The 26,325-nt window shown below is 37.0% G+C and overlaps 1 protein-coding gene across 1 annotated transcript in view; it reads right to left on the reverse strand.

Annotated features, from left to right (window-relative positions):
* Nucleotides 1-20,069, reverse strand: part of Kpna4 (karyopherin subunit alpha 4) — a 64,068-nt gene extending 43,999 nt beyond the window's left edge. Inside the window, exon 1 of the mRNA XM_063249280.1 lies at nt 19,699-20,069. Within this exon, the coding sequence (XP_063105350.1) occupies nt 19,699-19,767 (69 nt within the window). The 5' untranslated portion in view covers nt 19,768-20,069. The remainder of the gene's footprint in view (nt 1-19,698) is intronic.
* Nucleotides 20,070-26,325: the final 6,256 nt, after the last annotated feature.

Genomic DNA, 26,325 nt, shown 5'->3' on the forward strand with positions numbered 1-26,325 from the left:
ATGATCTCGGTCACTTGGAAAGCTAAGGTAGGAAGACCACATGTTTGAGGCCAACATAGTCAACACTGCATGATTCTGTTCAGACCAATCAATTCAACAACAACGAAAATCACAAACATATAAAGAGAAGCATTACAGGTAGAAAATACACAAAAACACAGAAATGTAAAAAATGGGACATGCAGAAAAATGTAAATTCATTCCTGGAAGCAAGCATTATTCCAATACCAAAACCAGAGAAGGATCTAATAAAAAAAAGAGAACTATAGGCCAATCTCCCTAATGAACACAGAGACAAAAAATCCTCAATAAGACACTGGTGAACAGAATGCAGCAAAGCATCAAGAAGATCATACACTGTGACCAAGTAGAATTCATCCCAGAGATGCAAGGATAGTTCAATATACACAAAACAATGAATCATTTGTAGATGACATCACACTCTACATAAAGACCCCCCCAAATACTCATGTTTTATATCAGTACAGTTTGTAACAGCTAAATCTTGGAAAACAGCCCTACTGGTGAATGGATAAAGATGTGGTTTTTTTTTATACAATGGAGTACTACTGTGCCAAAAAGGATATGCTTGAGATATTTCTAGCTAAATGGATGTACCATGAGATCACACTCTTAAGTGAAATAAATTGGACACACAAGTGTAAATACTGCAGTTTCTCACACTAACTAAAATATACCAGTAAAATCTGATTTAAAAAGTGATAAAACTTGAGACATTTCTAGCTAAATGGATTCACCTCAAGACCATACTCTTAGGTGAAATAAATTGGACACATGTGTTCAAATATCACATGGTTTCTCTTGTATGAGAAACTGAAAGAGTCAATAAGGACCAAAATGTTTAATAAATATTGAGAAATGAGATGAAAATGTTCAAATGGAAAGAAAAACAAGGGGCAGGGGGAGAGAAAGAAAACAAAGAACAAGAAAAAGAACAGAAGGGAAAAATGGAAAACAAATTTTAAATAAAGAGGGGTTTAAGGGAAGGGAGGGAGATGGAAAAAAAGCAAGGCATATCATATACAGGTACAGACTCCTTATGATATATACATCATTATGTATATCTAAAATGTACCAATAAAATAAAAATAAAACAAAACAATGCCCCAAAACATGTAATTTTCATTTGTACAGGTTAGCATGCACGGCAATATAGCTTTTAAGAATCACAGGGAAAAGACTGTGGACCAAAAGTGAAAACAATGAAGAACTATTATGTGACTCTAGTACAGTTCAGGATTTTCCTATCTTGTTCTTTTCTTGCCAAAAATTATGGTGTAATGCCAAAAATATACAAAATTCATTGGGCTTTCAATAGATAGTTTCGGTAGCTTAGATAATTAACAAGTATACTCTATGTGTATTCATGTGCACACACTGTGTTTGGTGGTGGTGGTGGGTTCAGAAATGACCACAGGTTTGTTGAAATACATATAATCTCTCAGAAATGGGAAATGCTCCAAGATAAGCTTTCAGAATAACTTAAAGGTTGATGACAATATATTAAAAATCTATTATTATAACAAAAGCATATACTATTTAAATTTTTTCTCCTTTTTCCATGCTGGGGTTTAACGATAGGCCTTGTTCATGCTAAGCAAGCCCTCTATCATTAAACTTTCATATTTCCAGCTTTCATATATTTTTATCTGAGTATAAGAGAAATCAGTTTAGGGTAAATCGCTTATAAAAAGGCTAATAAAGTGCTGGCAAGAAAAATCATGGTTTTCAAACTTCTTTGAGGCTGTAACAGATTAAAATTTCAGAAGCTGCATCAACGACTGCCAACAAGTCAACACATGGGAAAAGGCCCTGAGAAAACACTGAGGAAGAACAAAATCAGCAACCATCAAGCTAAGAACAGGTCCCAGACTTTCATATTACCATCGAAGGAATCTGATGTCTCTATCAATGTAAGTGTTCTTGGCAGAGGAAAACAATTGTTTTTTCTATATGTATAACAATGTTAAAATGAAAATTACAAAAATTAAGAGATTAAGGAATGCTTTCCTCTTAGGAATATAATTTAATGGTTTTCTTTGAGAAATTTAAACAAATAGTTATTTTTTAAGTGAAAAGAATGGAAATCATTTAAACTATTTCATTCTTTAAAGAAAGGAACTGAGGCCCAATAACATTTTTCCAGGCTCATTCCAATATTCTTTTATATTACACATTACTTTTTCATCCTAGGTCGACTCCTACTACATGCTGTGATCAAAAAGTACAACAAATGTTTACCAGTAAAAATTATTATAATAAAATAGCCCTCCTCAGAATATTCCCAAGTTCCACTCATATCTGTAGTTGGCTCCCTTGATGTCCAAAATTGTTTTAAAATATTGTACCTTTCACAGTGATTCTGACTTTGGGGTGATGAGGACACATGGTAGTGTTCTATAAGCATGTCTTGGATGGCACTTGGTAACAGCCTTCACTGTATTTTTTATCATATCTCATAACACACTCACAAAAGCAGACTTTGAAAATGGTCTCAGAAAGTGTCAAGAATGACGGCACATATGCGTGTACAGTAAGTGGTAGTATTTTGAGGGGGACACATGGTAGCGTGTCTTTTAACTGTAATAAATTTCTTTGTTTTTGTTTTTTTTTTGTCTTTTTCATTTTTATCGGTACCGGGGATCGAACTCACGACTGCCTGCTTGCAAGGCAGGTGCTTATGCCGCTGAGTTAAATCCCCAGCCCCTGTAATAAATTTTTTAAAGTTAAACAATCACTGTGTATTTTAGTCAGATCTCTTCAAATAAGCTTACTTTTTTCATATTTATTTCCAAAATACTCAAAACCATTAATTTGCCCAACATATTCTGACTACTTACTGTATGTCACAAATTGTTTTCAGTGTTAAGGAATTACCAGGGATAAAAATCCTTACCTTCACACATTTTACTTTTTAATGTGGGGAGAAAATCAAAATACATTTGTACATTAGGTGGAGGTACATTTTAAAGAGGTAAATATAAAGCCAGGAAAGTGAAATTTTTTTCTTGCTATGTAGTGTGGCTGGTCTTGAACCTACTATATAACCCAGCCTGGCCACAAACTCAAACAGTAATCCTTCCACACCTTAGCCTCAAGTGTGGAATTATAGATATGTGCCTCCATGCCCACGTGGGAGAGGGGTGTTTTTTAAGTAAACACTTTAAGAAGGTGACTGATGGAACCATGTAGATATTTGTTAAAAAATACTCAAGGTACAAAGATTCACAAGTAAAAAATGCCCAGACATGAAAGAAAAAAACAGAGTCCATGGTGACCAACATTTAGTAAGCAACGAGGAGTAGAAAATGAATGATCAGCCACAGTTTGGATTTTGGCATTTATTCTAAGTGTGACAGTAAGCCACCTGTGGGCTTCTGAGCACAAGAGAGACTTACTCTGATTTAAAACAATCATTTTAGCTGTGTTCGTAATATACTGTAACTATAGTAATCCAGGCAAGACATAATAGATTGGACCACAGTGGTAGCAGTGGGGATCATGAGATATATTTGAAGTCTGTGTATATATTTTGAAAACTGAACATATAAAATTTGCTAATTTACTGAACAGCATCATGAAAGGGGAGACAATGACGACATCAAAGTTCCTGGCACAAGAAACCAGAGGATGGAAGTGGGCTGGGGCAGACAATGATCAGGGGAAGGTAACAGCCTTTGAATATGCTGGTTTTTTTTAATATACCAAGTCAAACACACTTATAATGCATCACAATGAGATATCAAGTAGTCAACTGAGTCTTAAATTCAAGAAACACAGAGACTATAAACTATCAATTTAGAAAGATGTCAGTGTAGAACTGGCATTTAAAATCAAGTGTGTTGACTAGATTACCCATGGAGTGAATAGAGAGCCCTGGACATCCCAAAACACTGTTAAGAGGTAGAAAACTAGTGAATGAACAGTCAGTGAGTCAGAAAGCAATCTGCTGTTCAGTTCTGGGGGGTGGGATCCAGGGTTTTGTGCTTAACCACCAGATCAGCCAACACTCACATGTCACTATTAGGTTTGTCATATTTGCATTAGTTTTAAAGAAATAAAAAATTTAAAGGTTTATAAATAGCTCATTCCACCTGAAATCCTCTCTTCATCCTTTGTTTATGCCTAGAAGTAACAATTTTCTCTGAATTGGGGTAGTTTAATTCCAATAGGTATTTGTATTGTTTTTATTGCATATCATAGTATTTTTAATAGTTTTATACATTTAAATTTACATGAATATCATCATGCCAAACATATCCTTTAAAAATATTTTTCAGAGCAGTTTTACATCCAGAGGAAAATTTACAATAAAGTACAGATAATTCCCATATATTCTGTTACCACATATACATGGCCTGCCCATCATCGACACTGCATTACCAAAGTGGTATATTTGCTGCAACTGATGAACCTACATATACCAATATTATCATCAAGTACAGTTCAGAGTTCACTTTTGATGCTATAGATTCTGTATATCTTCAAAAATGTATAATGACGTATATCTGCAATTATAGTATCAGAGTAATTCACTGTCCTAAGAATTTTCCTGTGCTCTATTTTTTTCCTTCTCTCCACCCAAACCTCTGGCAAACCACTTATCTTTTTATTGTCTCTACAATTTTGCCTTTTCCACAATGTCACCAAGGTAGAATAATGTTCCTCCACTATGTCCTTCTGCCACTCTATTTCTTCCTCAAGTCAACCAACCACAGACTGAATTCTCTGAAAATGTAGCCAAAATAAACCTTTTCTCTTTAAGTTGTGGGTATGCTCCATGAATGAGAAAGTAACCTCATAATGGGTTTTGGAGTAGCCAGTCAATTCTTCAAGAACTCTCAAATGTTTGACAGAATTCACCAGTGATATCACCTAGTGGTCCCCAGATTTTCTTGTTGGGAGATTTTTTAAAAAATTATTGATTCAATCTTATTTGATTATAGGTCTATTCAGATTTTCTATTTCTTCATGATTTAATTTTGACAGGTTGTGGTTTTAGGGGAGTAATGGGGATCAAACTCAGGACTGCGCACTTGCAAGGCAGGTGGCTTATGCCGCTGAGCTAAATCCCCAGCCCCAACAGGTTGTGTTTTAAGAACATAACCATTTCATATATATTTTATCCTACTGCAATACTTTATGAAAACATGACAAATAAAAACAGTATGTTACATAATAAAAACCTAAACATGGGCCCACGAATAACTAAGAATTCAATAAAAGAATGATCAATACAAATTAGTATGACTAGTGAAAACTTTCTGATGCCAGAAGGTTTAAATTCAACTTGGATTAAATTCAAGAGGCAAAGAGAAGCCTAGAAAGTAGTTCTAGAAAGGACCCAAGAAACCCAAAGATAGAAAGCTGAACTGCATGCTAAATGTGAGATAGGTTCACCTGCCTAAAGTGGAAGGATGAGAAGAGGTTATATGGCTAGGGAGAATTATAAATTAAAAACTTAAGAAATTCTGACTGCTTCTTAGAGACAATTTGAAATCACTGAAGGTTCCTAAGTTGAAAGTGAAAACAGAAAAGGTGTCCTGAGAGCTTACTAAATTAACTATATTCCAGTAGTTTTTAATCTGAAATGATTTTGCCACTCAGTACATTTGGCAATTTCTAGAGACCATTTTGGTTGCTACTACTTGGGGTAATGTGCTACTGATTAAATCTAGTAGGTAAAGGCCAGGACTGCTGCTAAACGTCCTATACTGCACAGGACAGCTCTTCTAAAAAATTATCTGGACCTGAAAGTTAACAGTCCCAAAGCTGAGAACTATTAGATGTATTCTAATGCATTACTTTCTTTAGAACCCAAATTAAGTTCAAGCATCTTCCAAAAAAAGTACACAGAAAGAGAAAACACCCAACAGATTAGTGAGATAGTTTTATTTTTCCTAATATGTATTTTAAATTGCCATGCAATACTATTAACAAAAATGAAACTGACTTAAAAATTCTCACTGAAGGGATGAGGATGCTGCTCAAGTGGCAGAGCACATGCTTAGCAAACACGAGGCCCTGGGTATAACACATTGCACCTCCACAGGGAACGCCCAAGTAATAACAAATACACTTGTGCTTCCTTTCCTTTCTTTTAAAAATATTTCATTTAACTGCTTCAAATATTTACTCAAGTGTCATCTCTATGAAAGGTTTAGTGATGCAATCGATAGTTTCAGCTACTCAGAAGGCTGAGGCAGGAGGATTGCTTAGTTCAGAGTCTGAGGCTAATTTGGGCAAAATAGCAAAATTTATCTTTAGGGGAGGAGGAGAGGTGAAGACAAGGAAGAGGAGCAGAGAGGAAAGTTAGGAAGGGGAAGGGAAAGAAGAGATAGAAAGAATTAAGGGTAAAAAGTAGACAAGGTCCACAATCTTTAGGGAACTTAAAAGTCTGATGAGGGAAATAACATTGAGAAAAAACAAATTATCTTTAAAAATGGGGGTTTAATTTTCAGTTAGCTTGTTCAGAAGCAGCCTCTGTGAGTAAATCACATTGAGGCTGAAATTCAAGGGATACGTAACAGGGCAAATGAAAGGAAAAGAGCCGGGCATGGTGGCAAGGCTGAGGCAGAAAGATTGCCGTGAGATCGAGGTCAGCCTGAACTGCATAGCGAGACTCTGTCTCAAAAACAAACAAAAAAATGAAGACTCCAATAAATAAATAAATAAAAGCATGAAGAAGGCACTCTGATGGTCAGAACAGCATGTGTGAAGGATCTGAAGAAAACCATTGATATAGAACAGTGACGAGAATTAGAAGACAACTGAATATAGTAACTAAGAGAGATAGTGAAGTGAAAGGCACAATTAGACTAGGATCAAATTTGGCAAGGTCTTAAAAAGTAGAAATCAGAAGCTAAATGTTGTGGAAAGTTACTGAAGCAGAGGAAGAACACAATTTGTTTTACCTTGGCAGAGGGTGATGCTGAAGCTTAAACATGATAGGGACTCTACCACTGAAATACAGCTCTATCCTGATTTATTTTGTTTTTTAAAAAGAACTATACTGGTTGTTTTGAGTTAGAGAAGGGCTATAAGAAAGAAGGCAATCATGCTGGAAACAAGGTAATAATGAGGTTTTAATAATGATTTGCCTCAGACTGTAGCAGGAAACAGAAAGTTACCAGAAAAGAAAGAATGAAAATGACATTAAGTAATGTCATATTTACAACCTTGTTTAAAAGAAATTGCTATTTCTGGGGATGTTCTTGAAGAAAAAAGGACATGTCTTACATCCCTGCTTCCCCACAACTGAGCTGACTGGTGCTAGGAGTTAGGAGAAAGGCACTTGACCCAGAACAGCCAATTCATAAGCAGGCCAGGAGTTAACAAACAAAAAAATTGGCTTCAGCTTGGGGGTTTGGGCTTTTTACCTCAGTCAGATTCTCTTTTAGCAACTTAACATAGTATTACATAAAGACTGAAAATAATAGCTGGAAAAAATATAATTTAGTAGCTGTTCTGACAACTGGCAGGCAGTACAGCAGAAGTCCATGAATCCCCACAAAGACACTCTGCTACTATCTTGGATAACACATGAGAATTGGCTCTGTAATTTTCCTAACATTCCACTCTACTTCACCTAGTCTGAATAGAGGTGTGTTCCTTGTAATAGTAAAACACCTAATTTAAAAACCCACTAAAGTGCAGTTATAATGCCAAAATTAAGGCTGAGAAACATATTAGGCTTAATGAGATGAGACCCTAGATTTTCCCATTCTAAAATCAAGATTTTTCCACAAATCAAGGGAAGAATTATTAGACACAAAACATTTATGATTTCCTTTCCTTTAAGCTTAAGGTATCAATGAATTTAGGAAATAAAGATAAGAATTAGTTCACAGTGGTTGAGTATCTCCAGAAGGTCAGGTTAAGACAGGAAACTGAGATATCTTGACTTGCTAGAATAGGAATTTAGCCTGTTACTTACTGTTCTGTCCTCATTGCTTACACTACTCTCTTGGTCACAGATGTTGAATAAATATTTGCTGAACAAATGAATTCAATACAGAGAAAGGTAGAAGGGACAATCAGTGAAAGCGACTGAGATAAGTTCAACTGTGACCTTCAGGTAGTAGAAAGTTGTCACAGTTCCAACTCAGTTCTCTTTATTTAAACCTTGTTGTAGCTATCATGACAACATTATGGAAATATAATTCATGTGCCATATAGTTCACTCATTTGAAGCACACAAGGCACACAAGGGATTTTAGTATAATAAATCTGTGTACTGATCACCAATAACTCCGGATAACTTTCATCACCACAGAAGAGCTCCAGACCCAGCAACAGTCATTCTCCATTTCCCCTGTGTTATAATCCTTAGTAGTCAGTAATTTATATTCTGCTTTACAGATTTACCTACCCTAGACATTTAATATTACAAAATATGTATTTGGTCCCCTGACATAGATACTAATATTCTTAGAATGTGGAGCGATAAGGGTATCTTTAATAGGATAATAAAATGACTAGTGAAGGGGGACCCTAGGTCACCTAAAATATCAAGGTAAGATTAGAAGGCTGGGACTTTTCTAGCCTCACCTCAGAACCTAGGGAGAAGAATGCTTAAGCTGATTGGCAATGGCCAACAGTTAATCAATCACACCTATATCATGAAGTTCTCATAAAAACGTGAAATAATTTCTTTGGTAGCTGAATATATGATGGGACCTGGAGGGTGGCATACTGGGAGAAAGCACTTTGCCTTTTTCCATATACCTTGCCCTGCATCTTTCTATCTAGCTGGCTGTTCAACTATTCCCTTTGTAGTATATCTTTCTTCCGTTTAAAAACAAATACTGTGGGGATGAAACCCTGGCCTTGCACATGTTAGGCAAGTTCTCTACTACTGAGCTACACCCTCCTAACCTATTATCTTTAAGTAAACTGTTTCCCTAAGCTGTATGAAGAGATCTAACAACTTAATAGAATCAGTAGAGGGGGGACTCATGGAAATCCTGATTTATATAGCTGGTCTGCAAGAGGCACTGGTATCTGAAAGTGAGAGGCAGTCCTCTGGGACTGAACCCCAACTATGATCTGACACTGCCTCTAATAGTGTCAATGTTAATTTAAACTGAAGAAACTCAGCTGGTGTCCACCAAAGAACTGTATGCTCTGGTATGTGTGTGTAACCAATTATTTGGTATTAGAAGAACTGTGTTGAGTGACTATGTAAAGATACGGTAAGAAAAAGTTTTTTGGGGGGAGGGGTTTCCTATCCTCACATGTAAATGAAATTACATACTATGTGATTGCGACTGGCTCCTAACAGGTAACATGTTTTCAAGGCACATCTGTACTGTCACATGTATCAATACTTTGTTTGCTTTAGTAGTAGATAATGCTTACCTGAATATAACACATTTTGTTTACCTATTCATAGCTGGGTTGTTATGGACAGTTCTGCTATGAACATTCACATCTGAGTATTTGGGCTGAAAATGTTTTAATTCTTCTGAATTAATAGCAAGAACTGCTGGGTCACATGTTGACTGATTCACATTTTGAAGAACTCCAAATCTGCACTTCAAAGCAGCACTCTCCACCCCGCAACCCTTCTGCAGTAACAGGGATCAAACCTACTGGGCAAGCACTCTACCCCTAAGGTATACTACAGTCCACGTCTGCACCATTTCATGTTCTCACAGCAGTGGAACACAGGTTCTACTTTTCTCAGATCCTCAACACTTATTACTCATTTTATTCTGTTATTGGACATGAAATGCTACCTCCATTTTGATTTGCACTTCTCTAATGACTAATCATATTTCTTTTTCATTCCTCTTAAGTTTTACATCACATAAAGACATTGTCATTAAAAAAAAGACACTGTCATTATTTTATAGCTGAAGAACAAAAGGAAATTAGGATAAAATCTCCAAGAAAAAAGCAAATACTTTGCATTTTGTTTGATCAAGAGCTCACCAACAATCAATCCAATTCTATGGATATAATTAATTGTATCCATATGATATTCAAAGACAAAATAAAGAATCAATTATCTCTACTTCTACTGGTTAGTGACACTTTATAAACCTTCACATTTTTTTTCCTCCTTTTCTCTTCATTGCCTTCATTCTTTGGCAAACCTGTGGTTTAAGTGCAAGTACTAACAGCCTTCTCATCTTCAGCACGAACACCTCACCTTACAGTGGCCAATTACAGAATATTTCACTGTCAACAGTGACTGGGTTCAGGTATAAGGACAAAAAACCTGGGCAGTCTGCTGGGGATTGGTAGTATACATGCTTAGAATCCCAGCTGCTGAGGAGCCTGAGGCAGAAGGATCACAAGTTCAAGATCAGGCTAAGCCATTTAGTGAGACCATGCCTCAAAAAAAAAAAAAAAAAAAAAAAAAGATTCTTTCATTAAGGCTAAACTAATTTGAGATGAATTTTTGTTCTGTAAGACGCAACTATTTCTGCCTTAAGTTAATCAGATTCAACTTTAACTTTCAGTGTTAATCTCAGAAGACACAGTATTCTTAAAATCAATATTCTTTTTTTTTTAATTTTTTGTGTTAAAATCAATATTCTAATGACAGAAAATACTTAAGATTTCCTATCTAACATCTAAAGATCTGGGATGATATAACAACTGCATGAACACCTAAGATTTTATTTTGCTTATTTCTCTAGACCAGTAACAGGTGGATTTTGCTAAAGACAAACAGAATCAAAGAGACAGGATGGACAGCAAGTAGGATTGGACCACTTAATACAACCAAGCAGATACACTTAATATAGGGCTTTTAGGATATAACTATTAAATAAAGTTATATAATTACTACTCTGCGGAACCACACACACAGTACAAAAATAAGAGCAGGTTAAGAGTAGATACTGAATAGCTAGTTTTCATTAGGGAACAAGAGTCAGCTGAAGTAGCTCACGGGGCAGTGTTAGACTGAAGAACATGACAATGAGATAGGATCTGACTTGCTTTGTAATATTAGAAAATACATCCACGATCAAACTAGGAAACAACATTATTCAGGATTTTGACTTTTGTTAATAAAAATTTAATAAAATTCTGTTTGCAAAAATTCTATTAAGTTTTACATAAATTAAATTTTGGATAAAAGTGACAATTTGCAAATTTTTTTTCTAATATTGAATAAGTAATAATGCTAATATAAAAACACTTTAAAATACTCTGGCTAATATTGTGTTACCAACAACTGTCTATGGATAACTTTAAATCATTATGGCTATTATACAGTGTGAATTAGAGCTGCTTTCTGGTTAATTTTAGAATATTTTAGGAAGTCCGCGACAAAATCTACATGAACATTTATTAACCTACTTATAACACAGGGTCAAAGCGTGGTATGCTGGGCACTCCTGTAATCCAGCACGGGAGGCTGAGGCTGGAGGATCACTGCAAATTTGAGACCAGCCTCAACCACAAAGTGAGTCCAAGGCCAGCCTGAACTGCATAGTGAGACCCTGTCTCAAAAAGACAAAAAGCAAACAACCAAACCAAACAACAACAACAAAAAACCCACAGGATTAGAGAAATGTAGTCAAAAGTTTGTGATTTTTGACAGTTTGGCTGAAGCAAGTAGAAGGAAGCAGGCTTTTAATGAGGAAAAAAGGAAATTCTTTTTTTCTGATTCCTGTGATGAGGATTATAACACAATGCAGTAAAAATGAACTGCAAGCAAAAATGCTATCTGACAGTTAACACTACTGCTTGTTTATTAGGATTTAATGTATGATGAAGGAAGTTGGCTTAGAGAGATGATGATAACTTTTAAATTCTAGGTCAGCCCAGATCTAACAGACTCTATGGTCCAGATTCTTTTAACCCAAGGCTAAACAAAAGCATTAAAAAGTGAGTCATTCATTAACAGAAGTAATGACATTAAGTGTAACATTAGGTATCAAAATATGTTCTATGGGCTCCTGTGGGGAGCTCTGAGACTTTTCCTGATGGTTCTGAAAGTCAACATTACCTTCCTAACACTATAAGTAGTGACTATGCATGTGCCAACAGATGCACATGTGTTAGTATTTGCACTGACACAAAGAGAGTAAAACTGCTAGTAGTTTAGCACGAATTAAGACAACAGCACACAGTTATAATCATGTCACTGTCTTATACAATTTTAGGGGGAAAAAAAACTCATTTAAGAATGACCTGGATAAAATAGAAAAAAATAATTACGTTTATTAAATATTGGCTTTTTCTTTTATAATTTTGTGATAAAATGAGAGTTACTCATAAATTATTTCTGCATACCAACTTGTACAGTTAGATGAATGTCTCAAAGGAAAAGTACTTATGCAATTGAATTGTGAATTAACTAGTCAGTTTTTTGGGGAATACCATTTTTATATGAAAGGACAACAGATAATCATGGTTTTTCAGATTTAGTGCCTGACAGATGTTTTCACAAAAATGAACAAAAAAGCCCATGACTTAAGGAAAACAGTTTATAACATTTACTACAAATGATAAAAATCTGAGCTTCCAAATAAAAAAAATTAGAATTTTTGAAAGCTTGCATTTACCACTGTGACCTTAATAGATTTCCAATACTAAAGACTGAAAGATGAACTATGAAGCAAGAATAATAATTGTGTATTTTTTATTGTCTGATAAAATGTGTCAGCATTTGGAAGATGTGTATAACTTCAATCTTCTGTCAGTGACGTACTATTTTCCAAATAAACTAATGTGTCACAAAATCAGGCAACTATAAAACATACATGTAAGTTAAAAACCAGACTCGTTTCTGGTTTTTAACCAACACATTTTAATGTAACGGTGAAGAAACAGCTTCATTTCTTCTCAATGAAGAAAGGACTTCATTGAATGAAGTATCTTGAGACTATACTAAAACTAATCTTTGTAGCACTATGGTGTAATATCAATGAATAATTTTCATAAGCATACTGAAAGAGCAGTTGTTTTTCAATATCTGTTTCAAGTTGTACAGTCTTTGTACACTTTGACATTGTATACAAAATTGAATTCAGAAATAGATATAAGAATTCAGCTGTCTCCTCTTAAACCAAACATTAAGAGACTTGAAAAAAATATTAAACATCGTTACTCTTCCTAAGTATTTTTGGTTCTGAAAAATAAATTTTCATTAAAAATTTTGCTTTGAACAACTACTTTGAAGATAACAATACACAATATTGTTATCTATAGTGTCAATCTCCTATTGTTTTGAAATTCTGTATCACCATTTCTATTCTTTGTTTTTAAAACAAAAAAGGACATGCAGATAATCCTATTTGCCTGTAATCCCACAACTCAAGAGGTTGAGAAAAGAAGGCTATAAGTTTGAGGTTATCCTGGGCAATTTAGCTCCTGACCCAAAAATAAAATACAAAGGGCTAGGGATGTAGCTTAATGGCCCAGGGCCTACCTAGCATTCTAGAGGTGCCGAGTACAATCCATAGGCCTACAAAAATAAATACATAATGTTTATATAAAATTCCTTTAATTTTATATGCTTGAACATTTTAAAAATTCTTCATTTTAACTTCTCAAAAGGAAAACATCAGTAGAAATCCACAAACAAAAATTCAGGCTCTTTAGCGAGCCTCAAACCTTTGAAAACAATTGATTTAAGGCCATCACAAACAGATCTACACGGTCCTTACTTTGTAGGTGCCAAATGACTACTCGTATATTTAACCATACAAAAAGGAAACCTCCTTTAACTCTTTTACCAAACCTAAATAAATGGAAAACACAGAAAACAGATTGTGACCTCTAGTGTTTAAAGTTCACAAATGATACACATTCAATAATCTCACTGAGAAAACAAAGAAAATACTTGTTTTACCCCACAGATCAGTGATAGTGAACCTATGGGATGTGTGCCACAGCTGGCTACATACATCATTGAAAGCTGTAAAAGGTTTGCCATCACTGCCATAGTTAGACTAGGTATTCTCACACAAAACCTTTTAATCAAATTTGATATTTGCATTAAGGCTGAAAGATGTTAATGGGAAGTAAAGTACAGTATGAAAAGTATAAACTTTACTTTGACATACCTAAATTAAAATCATTCCCTTGGTTATGTTATTAAGTCAGAACCACAAGAGTTTCTCCTTTAAAATGAATTCAGTAATTTCTAGTCTATAGTTAAAAGTATGCACAGCAGGTGCTCAGATCTTCTTCAGTCATATTCCTCCTTCTGAGTACTCCAGGGAGAGGACTCCAGGGACAGTACTCCAGGGACAGTACAAGGGGAGTACTCAGATTGGAATCGGGGTTAACTCTTTTTTTTCCCCTTCAGTATTAGACATGGAACCATACATTAGCTAGTGTATGCTAGCTAAGTGCTCTCTATCAGCGACATATCACACACACTTATTTCATCATTATGGGCTTTGGGTCAATGAATGCCTATTCCAGAAAAGATTTCAAACATTTTTAAGGATAGACCACCATTATCAGTGATTAGGAATCAACGATTAAAAACTACCTATGTTAGAATGCATGAAGCCCTGGGATGAATCCTAGGCACCAAACAAACAAACCAAAAAATACCTAAGCATTTTTCCCCAAAGTAGTTTTATACTTTCATACTTAAACTATTTTATAGTACTTTATCTTATATATTCAGCATACTAGTAATTATGAGAAACAAGGACATCTTGGTGTCTTTAAGAAACACAGCAATGACAATGAACGTATCTGAAACTGGGGTAGACAGTGGAAAAAGGGAGGTGTTGGTAGGGAGTTGTGGTATGCTATGTGCAAGTGAAAAAAAAAAAAAAGAAATCTGGCTCAGAGAATGAAATGAATAAAACATCTTCATGGGAAAAAATTATTAATGAAACAACTCTGAAACTGCCTCAAAAACTGAAAAAGCTAGCAGGAGACAAAAGAACAGTCATTTAATTACTGAGTATATTTCTATCATATATTTCACATTGTCACATGGTTGGACTAATATATGAAAAATTAGACAGCAGTTATTTTAAGTACAGTAAATATGTTCCAAGATTTGTGATGAGAAAGGTCAGTCTCTAAAAGTTAACAAGACTTAATAGCTTAACAATTCTTTTCCCTCTAAATACTAAAACAAATCACCAAGGCTATTTCTAAACAACAAAAGAACTGGTCAATTTTATTAAACTCTTGCCAACCAAGCAAACTTATTTATTTTTAAAGCTCAATTGACTTCATATTTTCTGCTGTGTGAATAATCACAAGCTTAATTCTGTAGCATTTTAACATTCTTTTTATATTAAGCAAAATTTTTTTCCTATAATCTAATTATTTTCCTAATATCTTACACTCTATTTTAGCCTAAACACTCTCAAAACTTTTATGAAAACTATTCAGGCTTACTAGAAACTGTAAAAGAATACCCCTCTACTTTAAAAATATAAACTTAGATAAACTTAATTTGGGGGCAGCAGAGGGGATACTAGGGATTGAACTCACAGCCTCACACTTGCCACTTGCAGGTGCTGTGCTGCTGAGCTAAATCCCCAGCCCTCTGACCATAATTTCAATTTGCTTTATCTTGATAAATATTTTTATTTGAAGTTTGCTAACTACTCATTTCCTGTGTTGTATGGTGTACTTTATTCGTTACTACTTTTAAGCTAATACTGATGATCTTCTAACACACTTCTGGGCAAAAGCCAACCTTTGGTGAATATCACCTGACAATTTCTGAAAATTATTTCAAATGAATATTCAAACATATTCCCTTTGAACTTCTGTCTTTCAAGAAAGTCAGCAATAATCCTATTTTGGAGCTAGAATGGTACATTGAAAGGAAGTAAGGAATATCAGATTGAAAGCCATGAATCAATTTCAACTCTAACAGAAACAGACATTAGGATTACTAATTCTTCAAACTGCCCTTCAATAAGCAACTGCATTAAAAAGCATTCCTCATTAACTGTTCAATGTAACCTGAAGTTCAACACAAATTATATATAGACACATACATATATATACAAAATAGCCAACTACAGATAAGGGATAAAAATTATACTGAATTCTAATATATCTATCAAATTATCTCCCTTTCCTCCAAAAGAAAAGCTGAAGATGACAAAATTCTCAGAGAAGTGCTAGGCATCTCCCTAACGGTAACCTATTAATCTTCACAACTCTCATGACACCAAGCACCTCCAGTTTTAGAGATGAAAGAATCCTAAGACTAAGTGATTTCCTGCAAGGTAATAGAACTTTGTGCCCATCATTTCTAATTAAACAAACTGCTAGATCAATTTTCTTTAAAAAAGCTACAATTTCCTCAGTCTGTATCCTGTCATTTATACATATGCCATCCAATAAGGTAGCCATTAGACATATGCAGCTATTAAGTACTTAAAATGCTTAATAGTTTAGGTTATAATTATAAAAATTCAAACTGGATTTTGAAAACATATAAAATATCTCACTGACATTTTAAAAACAGGTTAGATGTCACAATGGTATTTTGGATATATAAAATTAATTGTACACACAGGTAACGTGGCATATACCTATAATGTCAGCATTCTAGGAGGCTGAGGCAGCAGGATCCCAAGTTTGAGCCCAATGTGGTCAAATTAGTGAATTAGAACTTGTCTCAAATTAACAACAACAAAAAGGGGTTAAGATTCAGCTCAAGACAAAGGTTTAATCTCCAGTAAAGGAGGGAAAAAAAAATCATTATATAGCATTGGTCTATACTTTTTTCCAAAGACCTCCCAATGAAACATACCATAACACCTAAACCGAATAAGCAGTGTTTCCCTAAAATTCACTGTATTCTACATACACTATGAATGGAATATTTGAAGGGAGAGAAAATGGGCACAATCATGTTTTGATACAGGCATGGATATAATCAGCACTACTTAAAACAGACCATTATAGTGTTCTCTAAGGATAATAAAAGATACTTGTCTCATTACAAGTATATGCATGTATAATGTAATTTTACAGAAGCTGTTTTTCCTTTTTTGATGCTGGAAATCCAACTCAAGGCCTGCTCTGTTGTAGGCAAGTGTTTTACCACTGACCTATCCATGTGGTACCTACCTATGCCAGGTATATGTGACTTTAAGTAACTCAGTGAGGAGAAAGCATGACTTTTCATTAGTCAAGTGTCACTTCCTCAGATGGACAAGCGGGAAAAAAAATTCCTTAATGTATATTACAGGAATATCAGCTACTAAAGAGTGCCCAAAGCACTTTTGAAAATAGCTGCCCAATGTGTACTTTACTCAGATTTTAAAATCATATAGTATTCTAATATAGACTGAGTACTTAATTTGACTTTGACTAAAGTAGCAAGAAATACATACAAAGGAAAAACATCAATTTTAAAAACAAGGATATCTTTAGAAAATAGTCTGGAAATTCAACAAAGGTTAAATAGAAAGTTTCCATATGACCCAGCAATTCCACTCCTAGGTTTATAATCAAGAGAAATGAAAGCATACATCCACACAACAAAGTGTACATGTATGTTCATAGCAATGCTATGTATAGTAGTTAAAAAAATGTTAATTAATGCAAACATTCATGGACTGAGGGATGAATAATGTGATACAGTATATCCATACATTGGAATATAATTTACCCAGAAAGAATGAAACACTGATACATTCATTATTGTTACAACACAGATGAACTTTGAAAACAGTCTATCTCCAAAGAAGTCAGTCATAAAAGATCATACACTGTATAATTCTATTTATATGAAATGTCCAGAAAATGCAAATCTAAAGAAACAGAAAGGTGTGGCTTGGGGCTGTGAAGCTGGGAAATGAAGACTAACCTATGGTAAAGAACAAGAGTTTCTTTTTGGGTAGAGAAAATGTTCTAAGGTTGATTCTAAGGTAATGGCTGTGCAACTTTGAGTATGCCAAAATTAATTTTTTTTTTTTTGTCTTTTTGAGACAGGGTCTCACTATGCAGTTCAAGTTGGCCTTGAACTCACTCTGTAGCCCAGCTGGCCTTTACTCACACCCATCCTTCTGTCTCAGCCTCCCCAATGCAAGTGCTATTATTATAGACATGGGCCACTGTGCCCAGCCACCAAAACTAATTTTAATGGCTGAACTGTATGGTGTGTGAATTAAAATCAAAGTGAATGCACTAGAGATGTAAGCAGATGAGGGGAAAAGGTTATGGAGTTTAACAGGCACTTTATTATTATTTTTCTGGATTCTATGGTATTTACTAGCTTTTAACTTTGTGGGGTTTTTTGTTTTTGTTGTATTGTTTTAATTGAGACAGGGTCTTCCTTTGTAGTGCAGAGTGCAGAACGACCTAGAACTAGGAGTGATCCTCCTGCCTCTGCCTTCTGAGGGGAGGGATTACAGTACTGGGATTACAGGTATGTGTGGCAAATTTTGCAAATGCTGACTTTTAACTAAAAAATATCTTTTATTATATGGTTGCAGAAGCAAATAAATTTACTTAAATTCATAAACTGGATATTTGTAAGGCTGTTACAGCATGCAATCTCAATGTACTAAATTTTTTCTTTAGAAAAAGGACAAGGATAGTATCACATGTAAACCTGAAAAAGAAAGAAGTTACAGAATAACCATACTGTTGGACATACAGATTTTCAAGTAAATAGTCATGTGCAGAAACAGACTATGGTGAAAATCACACCATAAAAATGTAGATCTCTCTCTCTGTATATATATAAAACCACTTTTGAAAGCTAAATTCTTGACTTAGAATACTTTTTAAAAGATAATTAAATTCTTAAAGCTGAAAACAAGTGTTTTGTCAAAAAAAAAATCTCATTGGGGTGTGTGTGTGTTTTTAACATACACTTTATATGGAATGAAAACTTTGGGCGCAGCTGTAATACAACAAGTTCCCCTCTTTTTTAAAGAATAAAACGTGATGGTGTGGTTCCACAGCCCACCCCATCCCCCACCACCACCAGCAGGTGGAGGGAAAGGATACTGTAGACTAGAGGATGACAGCTTTGTATAACCCTCTAGACTTTATACTGAAGAATGTAGCAGGGGTAAAGAGGAGGTAAAGCGATTTGTGGAAAAGCTGAAGGGTAACCTTTGCCAGGAAGAGGGCACATCGTGAGCCACATCTTGAATCAGCTATATCCAGAATAAAACATAGGCCGCTAGAAGGCTCTGTTAGCATCGTTAGGGTAGCCTCTCACGCGGGTTTTTTGTTTTTTTTTTTTCAATGGAGAAGTTGACTTCCATAGTTTGGATATTGGGGTGAGGCAAAGGTAAAGCCGGAGCGGGAAGACCAAAAAAAAAAATGCCTTTGACTTTAAGTGGAGACGCCTCAGGCCTTGCTAAGGAAGTTCGAGCCCTAATCAGTCCCCGCAGCCCCCTCCCCGCGGCGCCAGACGTCGGGTCAGAAGCCTAGGCGAGAGCCGGCCTCGCCGCCGCCGGGAGCCGGCAGCCGGCAGTGGGCAGCGGGCAGCGCCGGCCGCCGCGCTGCGCCGGCCATCCCGCCCCTCGCACTCACGGCGGGCCGGCTCCGCGGGGCAGGCCTAGGCCGCGCCGGGCTGCCAAGCCCGGCACCTCGCTCCCGGCGGAGGCGGAGCAGGCCCGACCAAACTTCCCGGCGCGTCGGCCGAGGCGTCACCGGCCGGCAGCCCCAGCGCCATTCCCCCGCGGCCCGCCCGACTCCCCACATTCACAGTCCCGGCGGGGACCGGCCCGAGGCCCGCGGTCCCCCGGAGTTTACCTCCAAGTCGCGGCCTTTGTTCTTGAAATTCTTGAGCCGTTGGTTGTCCAATTTCTCGTTGTCCGCCATGGCCGGGCCGGTGATTCCTTCCCCAGCCCGGGCCCCGCGGGATCCGCCCCAACCACCGCGCCGCACAGACACTCCCAGGAACCGGGCCGCCGCCTGAGCTGCCGCGCCTACCAGGCGGCCGCTTCCTTCCTACTCTCCCCAACCTCCGCCGCGGCCTTCTCCACCTCTCCCCGCCCGACCCCCCCGCCCTAACCCCAGCGCGACGGCAGCTCCAGCAAAGACAACTGCGGGGCCGGGCGGCGGCAACGGCGGCGGAATGTGCAGCCGGCTGAGAGGGGGAGGCAGCCTCGATCTGAAGGCCCCGGCGCCGCGGCCACGCCCATCATCGCCAGCCTGGCTTGCCGATTGGCCAACCAGGCCCCGGTGCGCCCAGCCAATCAGAAGGGGCAATGGAGAGCGCGGGTGGGGGGGACGCAAAGAGCAAACGCAAAGGGGAAGAGAGCGACGCTGGGCGGAATCGGTCCAGGACCCGGTCGGGGCCCGGAAGGTGGAGGGGCGGGGCACAGCGCGGCGAGGGCCGAGTGGGGAGGGACCATGTGGTTTGGGAGACTAGGGGTGGAAAAGAAAGAGGAGTCGACTTGAGGTTCGAAGGCAAGGAAAGAGAAGGAGAGGCCCAAGAACGGGACCGGAACAAGTTGATTTGCTGCGGCTGTCCGTGCGACTCCAGACGTCAGGGGTCCAGGGTAGAAGCCGAATTAAAGTAACGTTCCTTTCTGCTCCGTGTGCTCGCTCCTCCGGGAAGATTCTGGAGCTCTCGTCTCACTTTGCAGAGTGGAACCGCGCGTCGGCCGCACGCCGGGGCGGGAACCCCAGCTCGGCTCCCAGCGCAGCGTCGGGCCAGGCCTTGGGGCCGGGACTGTCAGCGCGGGCGGGAGCTCCACAGGCCGGGGGGACGCGGGAGGGACGACGGCTGAAGAGGAAGGGGCCCTTTGAAAGACTCGGATTAATCGCAGACCAAATACCTGCAACAGGTAGAAGCTTGGGAAGAGTTGATGGTCCAGCGGTGATGCCACTTCCTAGGAATTTCGTCTTAGAAAGTTGAAGAAGCTACTTGGCCACAAAGTACAGTACTAACAACTTCTGAAGGAGGGGACCTTGTCGCCTGACACAGTAATATAATATTGTAATACTTTTGTGAAAAATTAAATGAATTATAGAGATACCATCTCTACCAGGAACATCGTTATCAGAGGCAGAAACAATACAAGCTATAAAAGAATGTACTTGTTTCCAGAAGAATATAAGAAAATGTTTTAATACTAAATATACTAACACCTCTCATGTGCTATGCGAAGTAACTAGAAATTCAGATCAGAAGGAAGAACAGAGGCGTTGGATGTGTTTCTGTAAGTCGAGGTAGGAAGAAGAAATCCTACAAACACCTTTGGAATCTTTTCTGGTTCTTTCGGGACATTTGTTCTGGCGGAACAAGTGCAGAAATAAACGCGTAAAGTGCAGACGTTTCTGAAATACTTTTAAAGTCAATGATTTTTTTAAAAAAACAATATAGTTAAACAGTACAAATGGCAGAATTGTCTCTGAAGAGGGAGTAAAGATGGCTGGAATACTATCAGAGTCACTTAAAGATATTTTAAGAGTAGTAAAGCTTTTAAAAAAAGCTTAAGCAGATCTTTAGTACTTTCCACTGGACTGTAGCAAACAAACTACCTGGAAATAAGTTACACTAAAGATTTTTATTTATTTATTTATTTATTTTTTTTTTTTTTTTTTTTTTTTTTGTCTTTTTCCTTTTTATCAGTACCAGGGATCGAACTCACGACTGCCTGCTTGCGAGGCAGGCGCTTATGCCGCTGAGCTAAATCCCCAGCCCCATCACTTGTATTTTAAGACTTGCATTCAATTTACATTCAAGTTAATCTTTAATGTAGGGGTCTGGGGATTTAGCTGAGCGGCATAAGCGCCTGCCTCGCAAGCAGGCAGTCGTGAGTTCGATCCCTGGTACCGAAAAAGACAAAACAAAACAACAACAACAAAAAATACAAGTGATGAAGTTCATTATAAATTTGTATTCACCCCCCAAAACCAGTTTAGTTAAATTAACATTGTATTTGCATGCAAGTTTAGAATGAGACCCTTATGTTGTAAAGGTGGGAATATGTGTTTTCCACTATCATGGACGTGGTCTTAAACAGGGTTCAAGAAAAAAAATTGACTAGTGAATTCTTACTGTATGACTGGAAGTTATCCTGTCAGCATGCATGTATAGAAGAATATTCTGTACTTCTAGAAATAAATGTAGTAATTCTTTTGTGTGTGTGTGTGTGTGTGTGTGTGTGTGTGTGTGTGTCTTTTTCCTTTTTATTGGTACCAGAGATCGAACCCACGACTACCGGCTCTCAAGGCAGGCGCTTATGCCGCTGAGCTAAATCCCCAGCCCTAATGTAATAATTCTTTTCATGATGAAGTTTTAGAATTGTTTGCTGTTGTATGTCTTCTTGTCACTCACAACTAATTTTATTTGATGATTAAACAGCCTGAAATTCTCTCTAAAGAAAATTAGATTGGGTTTGATCAACACACCAAATGAGAGAGATGCAGTACAAATAGGCAATAACCACAGCTTGTGGTTCTGTTTAATGTCTGAAGTCTGCTTTCCTTTGTAGATAGTAAGCTCTCTGAAGTCAAGTACGGTCAATATTTGCTTTGTTGTCTACTGAATACTTAGCACCCAGTAGTACTTCCCACATAGTGTGTACTCTTATTTGTCAAACACAAGAACTGAATTTAAGCTTTTTCAAGTGTATGTCCCTGAAATTGCAAAATAAATCAACACTTCTTTATAAAAATGTGTAGATTGGGTTGTCACTGCTTTTAATTTACACTGAATTTCATCTTAGAACACTTGATTTGATGTCATGCTCATTCTAGGGTTAAAATGTAAGGAACACATCAAGCATGTTTCAAGGCAGAGCCTTCCACATGTTTAAAAGTAGAGTGAAGACAATTATCCTTAATTATAATTTATAGGTAGTCTTGTTTGCTGGTCTAAATCCAATTGAAATTTTCACTGTTCATTTGTCAACAAGTTTACATGTTTTATGTCTGTACTTACAGTTCTAAGACAGAAGATACATAGTTTATCAAAGGGATAAAGAAGTTTTTTAAGAAAATCGGTAATAGCTCTAAATGCAACTCTACAGTAGAATTATCTCTTGTTAGGAGGTTTGATTTTTGTTTTGTTTTTTGAGTGACAGTCTCACTGTACAGTGCAGGGTGTATTCCTCAAGGAATTCCTCCGCCCTTAGCCTCGCAAGTACTGGTAATACAGATGTATACCACCATGAAAGGCAAGATTTTAGAAATTTAGTTTGCCTCACTGAGGAAATAGTAAAATGCAGAATCAATAATATTTTGACAATAGTTTGGACTGATATAGCAAATTACTGTATACTGGGTAGCATTTTATCTCAGTTTTATAGGATATGAAGTCCAATATCAAGCAGCTAGCAGACTTTGTATCATGTGAGGGCCTAGAGCTAGCTTCCCAATTTGCAAAAAGCTGTCTTTGTATTTTAGTGTGACAGAAAGCAACCAGAGAGAAAAAGCTCTCTTGTCTCTACCTTAAAAAATACCTTCTGAATCCTTCATTTCTTAATATTATTACATTAGGGAACAGGATTTCAGAATGAATTTTGGGGGACACAGTCTGTAAGAAACACTAACGAAATACATAGTTTTAACCAAACACTAGAAAACCTACTTATGAGACCTATTTTTAATAGGCTATTTATTCTATGTTAGATAACTTCCTATCCTGATACTATTTTTGGCTTAGGGAAAATAGTATGGAGATAATTACATTTAATGAATCACTCTCTTAGAGTCATATAAATAAAATTTTTCTATTTTGTAGCAGGTTTGTGAGGGAATTTATAAACCAATACTTAGAGTTTGGGTTGGTAAACTCTCAAATAGAGAAATAATTGTTAATTATTTTGGTTAAAGAGTTTGAATTATTTTTATATGTATATCAAATTGAAAATTGTGGAATCCCTCTTATTTATATGTATAAATCTTCTGTTCTCTGGTTTTACGAATACCTTGGATTGTGTGTGATTTCAGCAAAGTGTACAGGCTGAAAAAGAAATTTTGTAGCTAAATCTTACTAAAATATAATTTGTGTTTGTTATAGTTGGGCTGGTTCCTTTTGACCGAGAAAATTGAACCTTTGGAATATAGTTTGCCCCCTAAGTGTTTATGTATTGGTAGTTGGGTCCCCAGAGTGGTGATATTGAGAGATTGTGGGATCTGTAAAAGGTGGGTCATAGTAGGAATTGATTTGGTTTTAGGGCCCTCAGAAGGAATTAAGGTAGTTCTCATGGGAGCCTGAGTTAATTCCCAAGAGAGAACTGGTCTAAAAAGAGCAAACCTAGCCTCTCCCCAACATTTGGCTGTCTCACTTGGTGATCTTTCCCTCAGGTGTATTAATCCATCTGCCATAAAGTGATGGAAGGGGTAGAGCTCACTTGAGCTATTGCTATGCTGTTTGGACTTGCAGCCTACAAAACTATGGGCTAAATAAACCTATTTTCCTTAGAAGTTACTATGCCTCAAGTGGGCTAACAGTAATATATTTTCTCTAGAAAATAAAATTGGCCGGCAACTGGGGAACTTCATTTATTTCTTTTCATTACCAGACTTTTCTGACTTATAATTTGGGGAGTGTGCAGAAACTGACTTCTTTATATTAACTAAAGAAGGTAAGCTGGAACGATAAATGATGATAAGTGAAATTGATGTTAATTTCATTTAGAGAGAAGAATCACCTAGTTTTTCTTTAGCTTAGTGGTCTTTTTTTTTTTTTTTTTTTTTTTTTTTTTTTTTTGTCTTTTTCATTTTTATCGGTACCGGGGATCGAACTCACAACTGCTTGCTTGCAAGTCAGGTACTTATGCCGCTGAGCTAAATCCCCAGCCCCAGCTTAGTGGTCTTTTTAAAAAATTGGAGAAAATTAGAATTATGAGAACAACTGCCACCCTAGTACTTCTCACTTCAGACAAGCTCCTTACCCATTTTTGTTGTTGTTTTTTGTGCGTGTGTGTGTGTGTGTGTGTGTGCGCGCGCACGCACGCGTGTGGTACTGAGATTGAATTTAGGGTTTTACACATGCTAGGTAAGCACTGTACTACTAGAGCACGTCCCCAGCTCTTTTGAAATTTTATTTTAAGACAAGGTCTTGCTAAGTTGCCTGTACTGTCTCCAAACTTGCAATCTTTCTGCCTCAGTCTCCCAAGTAGATAGATTGAAGACATGCCACAATGCCTCGTTTATCAGTATTTTTCTATTATTAATTAATTTATTTATTGGTACTGGGGATTGAACTCATGACCTCACGCTTACCAGATAAGCACTTGAGCTGCTGAGCTAAATCCCCGGCCCTTATATTTTTTATTTTTAAAAATTACAGATTCACAGGAATTGAGAAAAAGGCACAAGGAGGTTCCATCTCCTCCTAGTGTGTCCCAATGGTGGCATCCCACATTAACCACAGTATAGTATGATGTAATTATTAAGCTTATAGTATCATTAGCAAGGCAGTTAATATTGATATAATCCATAAAGGTTATTTAGAGAAGAGAGTAGAGATTAGAATGTAAATAATATCTGAATATATCAAGGATACCTATGAATATGTAGTAACAGTAATGGTAATTATTACTAAATATTAAGTACGGCTGTATTTTAGGTCTATATGTATTTACATGAAGTATTTTAGTAGTATTACTATTAATTGTGTTTCCACTATTATAAATAAATGAGGGTTATTGAGCACTTATGTGGTAGGCAGTCCTAACCAATTTATACTCATCGAATCCTCAACAATCAATGAGGAAAATATATTCACTTTACAAATGAGAAAATTGAAGCACAGAGAGGTGTATTAATTTGCTCAAGTTCATACAGTAAGTGGTAAAACTGGCATTTGAGCTGGACTCAACACTAGAGCCAGCCCTAATTACCATAGAGCAGTATTAATAGTAACCTTTTAAAGTAAGTATTCTATTTTCTGTATGACAAAACTGAAGTTCAGTAAGGCTAAGTAACTTTCTCAAGACCCTACACAACTAGAAAGCGCTGGAGCCTACCTGCTGCAAAACACACATTTCTAGTTGATCTGTGTGTCTCTCTGGCCAATCACACATATCTCACCTCGAACTCTAAAGAAGTCTAGTTCTAGAATGTCATAAGACTAGTTCTCAAGCCTCAGAGTTCATCTGAGTCACCTGGGAAGCTTATATCTCAGGTTGGTGCACTCTATCACCAAGACTTCTGTTTTAGTAGATCTTGAATAAATAGCCTCTGAAGATTCGAATTTCTAGCAAGAGCTCCCATGACACTCATAGTCTTCCTGGAACATCGTTTGAGAACTACAAGATCTGGCCTAATAGAGATCATTATAAAGTAGGCTCAGCCTTAAAGTAAGCACAAAGGGGTAATTAGGCATCTCACTAATAGATTATATGTCATGGAACAGTAATGTATATGTAAATCATAATTATGTATCTCTTACTCGAAAATGTAACAAATAGTGTTTTA

This window comes from Cavia porcellus, unplaced genomic scaffold (assembly GCF_034190915.1).
Source record: "Cavia porcellus strain 051 isolate PalLab524CR breed Dunkin Hartley unplaced genomic scaffold, mCavPor4.1 scaffold_5, whole genome shotgun sequence".
NCBI classification, from domain to species: Eukaryota; Metazoa; Chordata; class Mammalia; order Rodentia; family Caviidae; genus Cavia; species Cavia porcellus.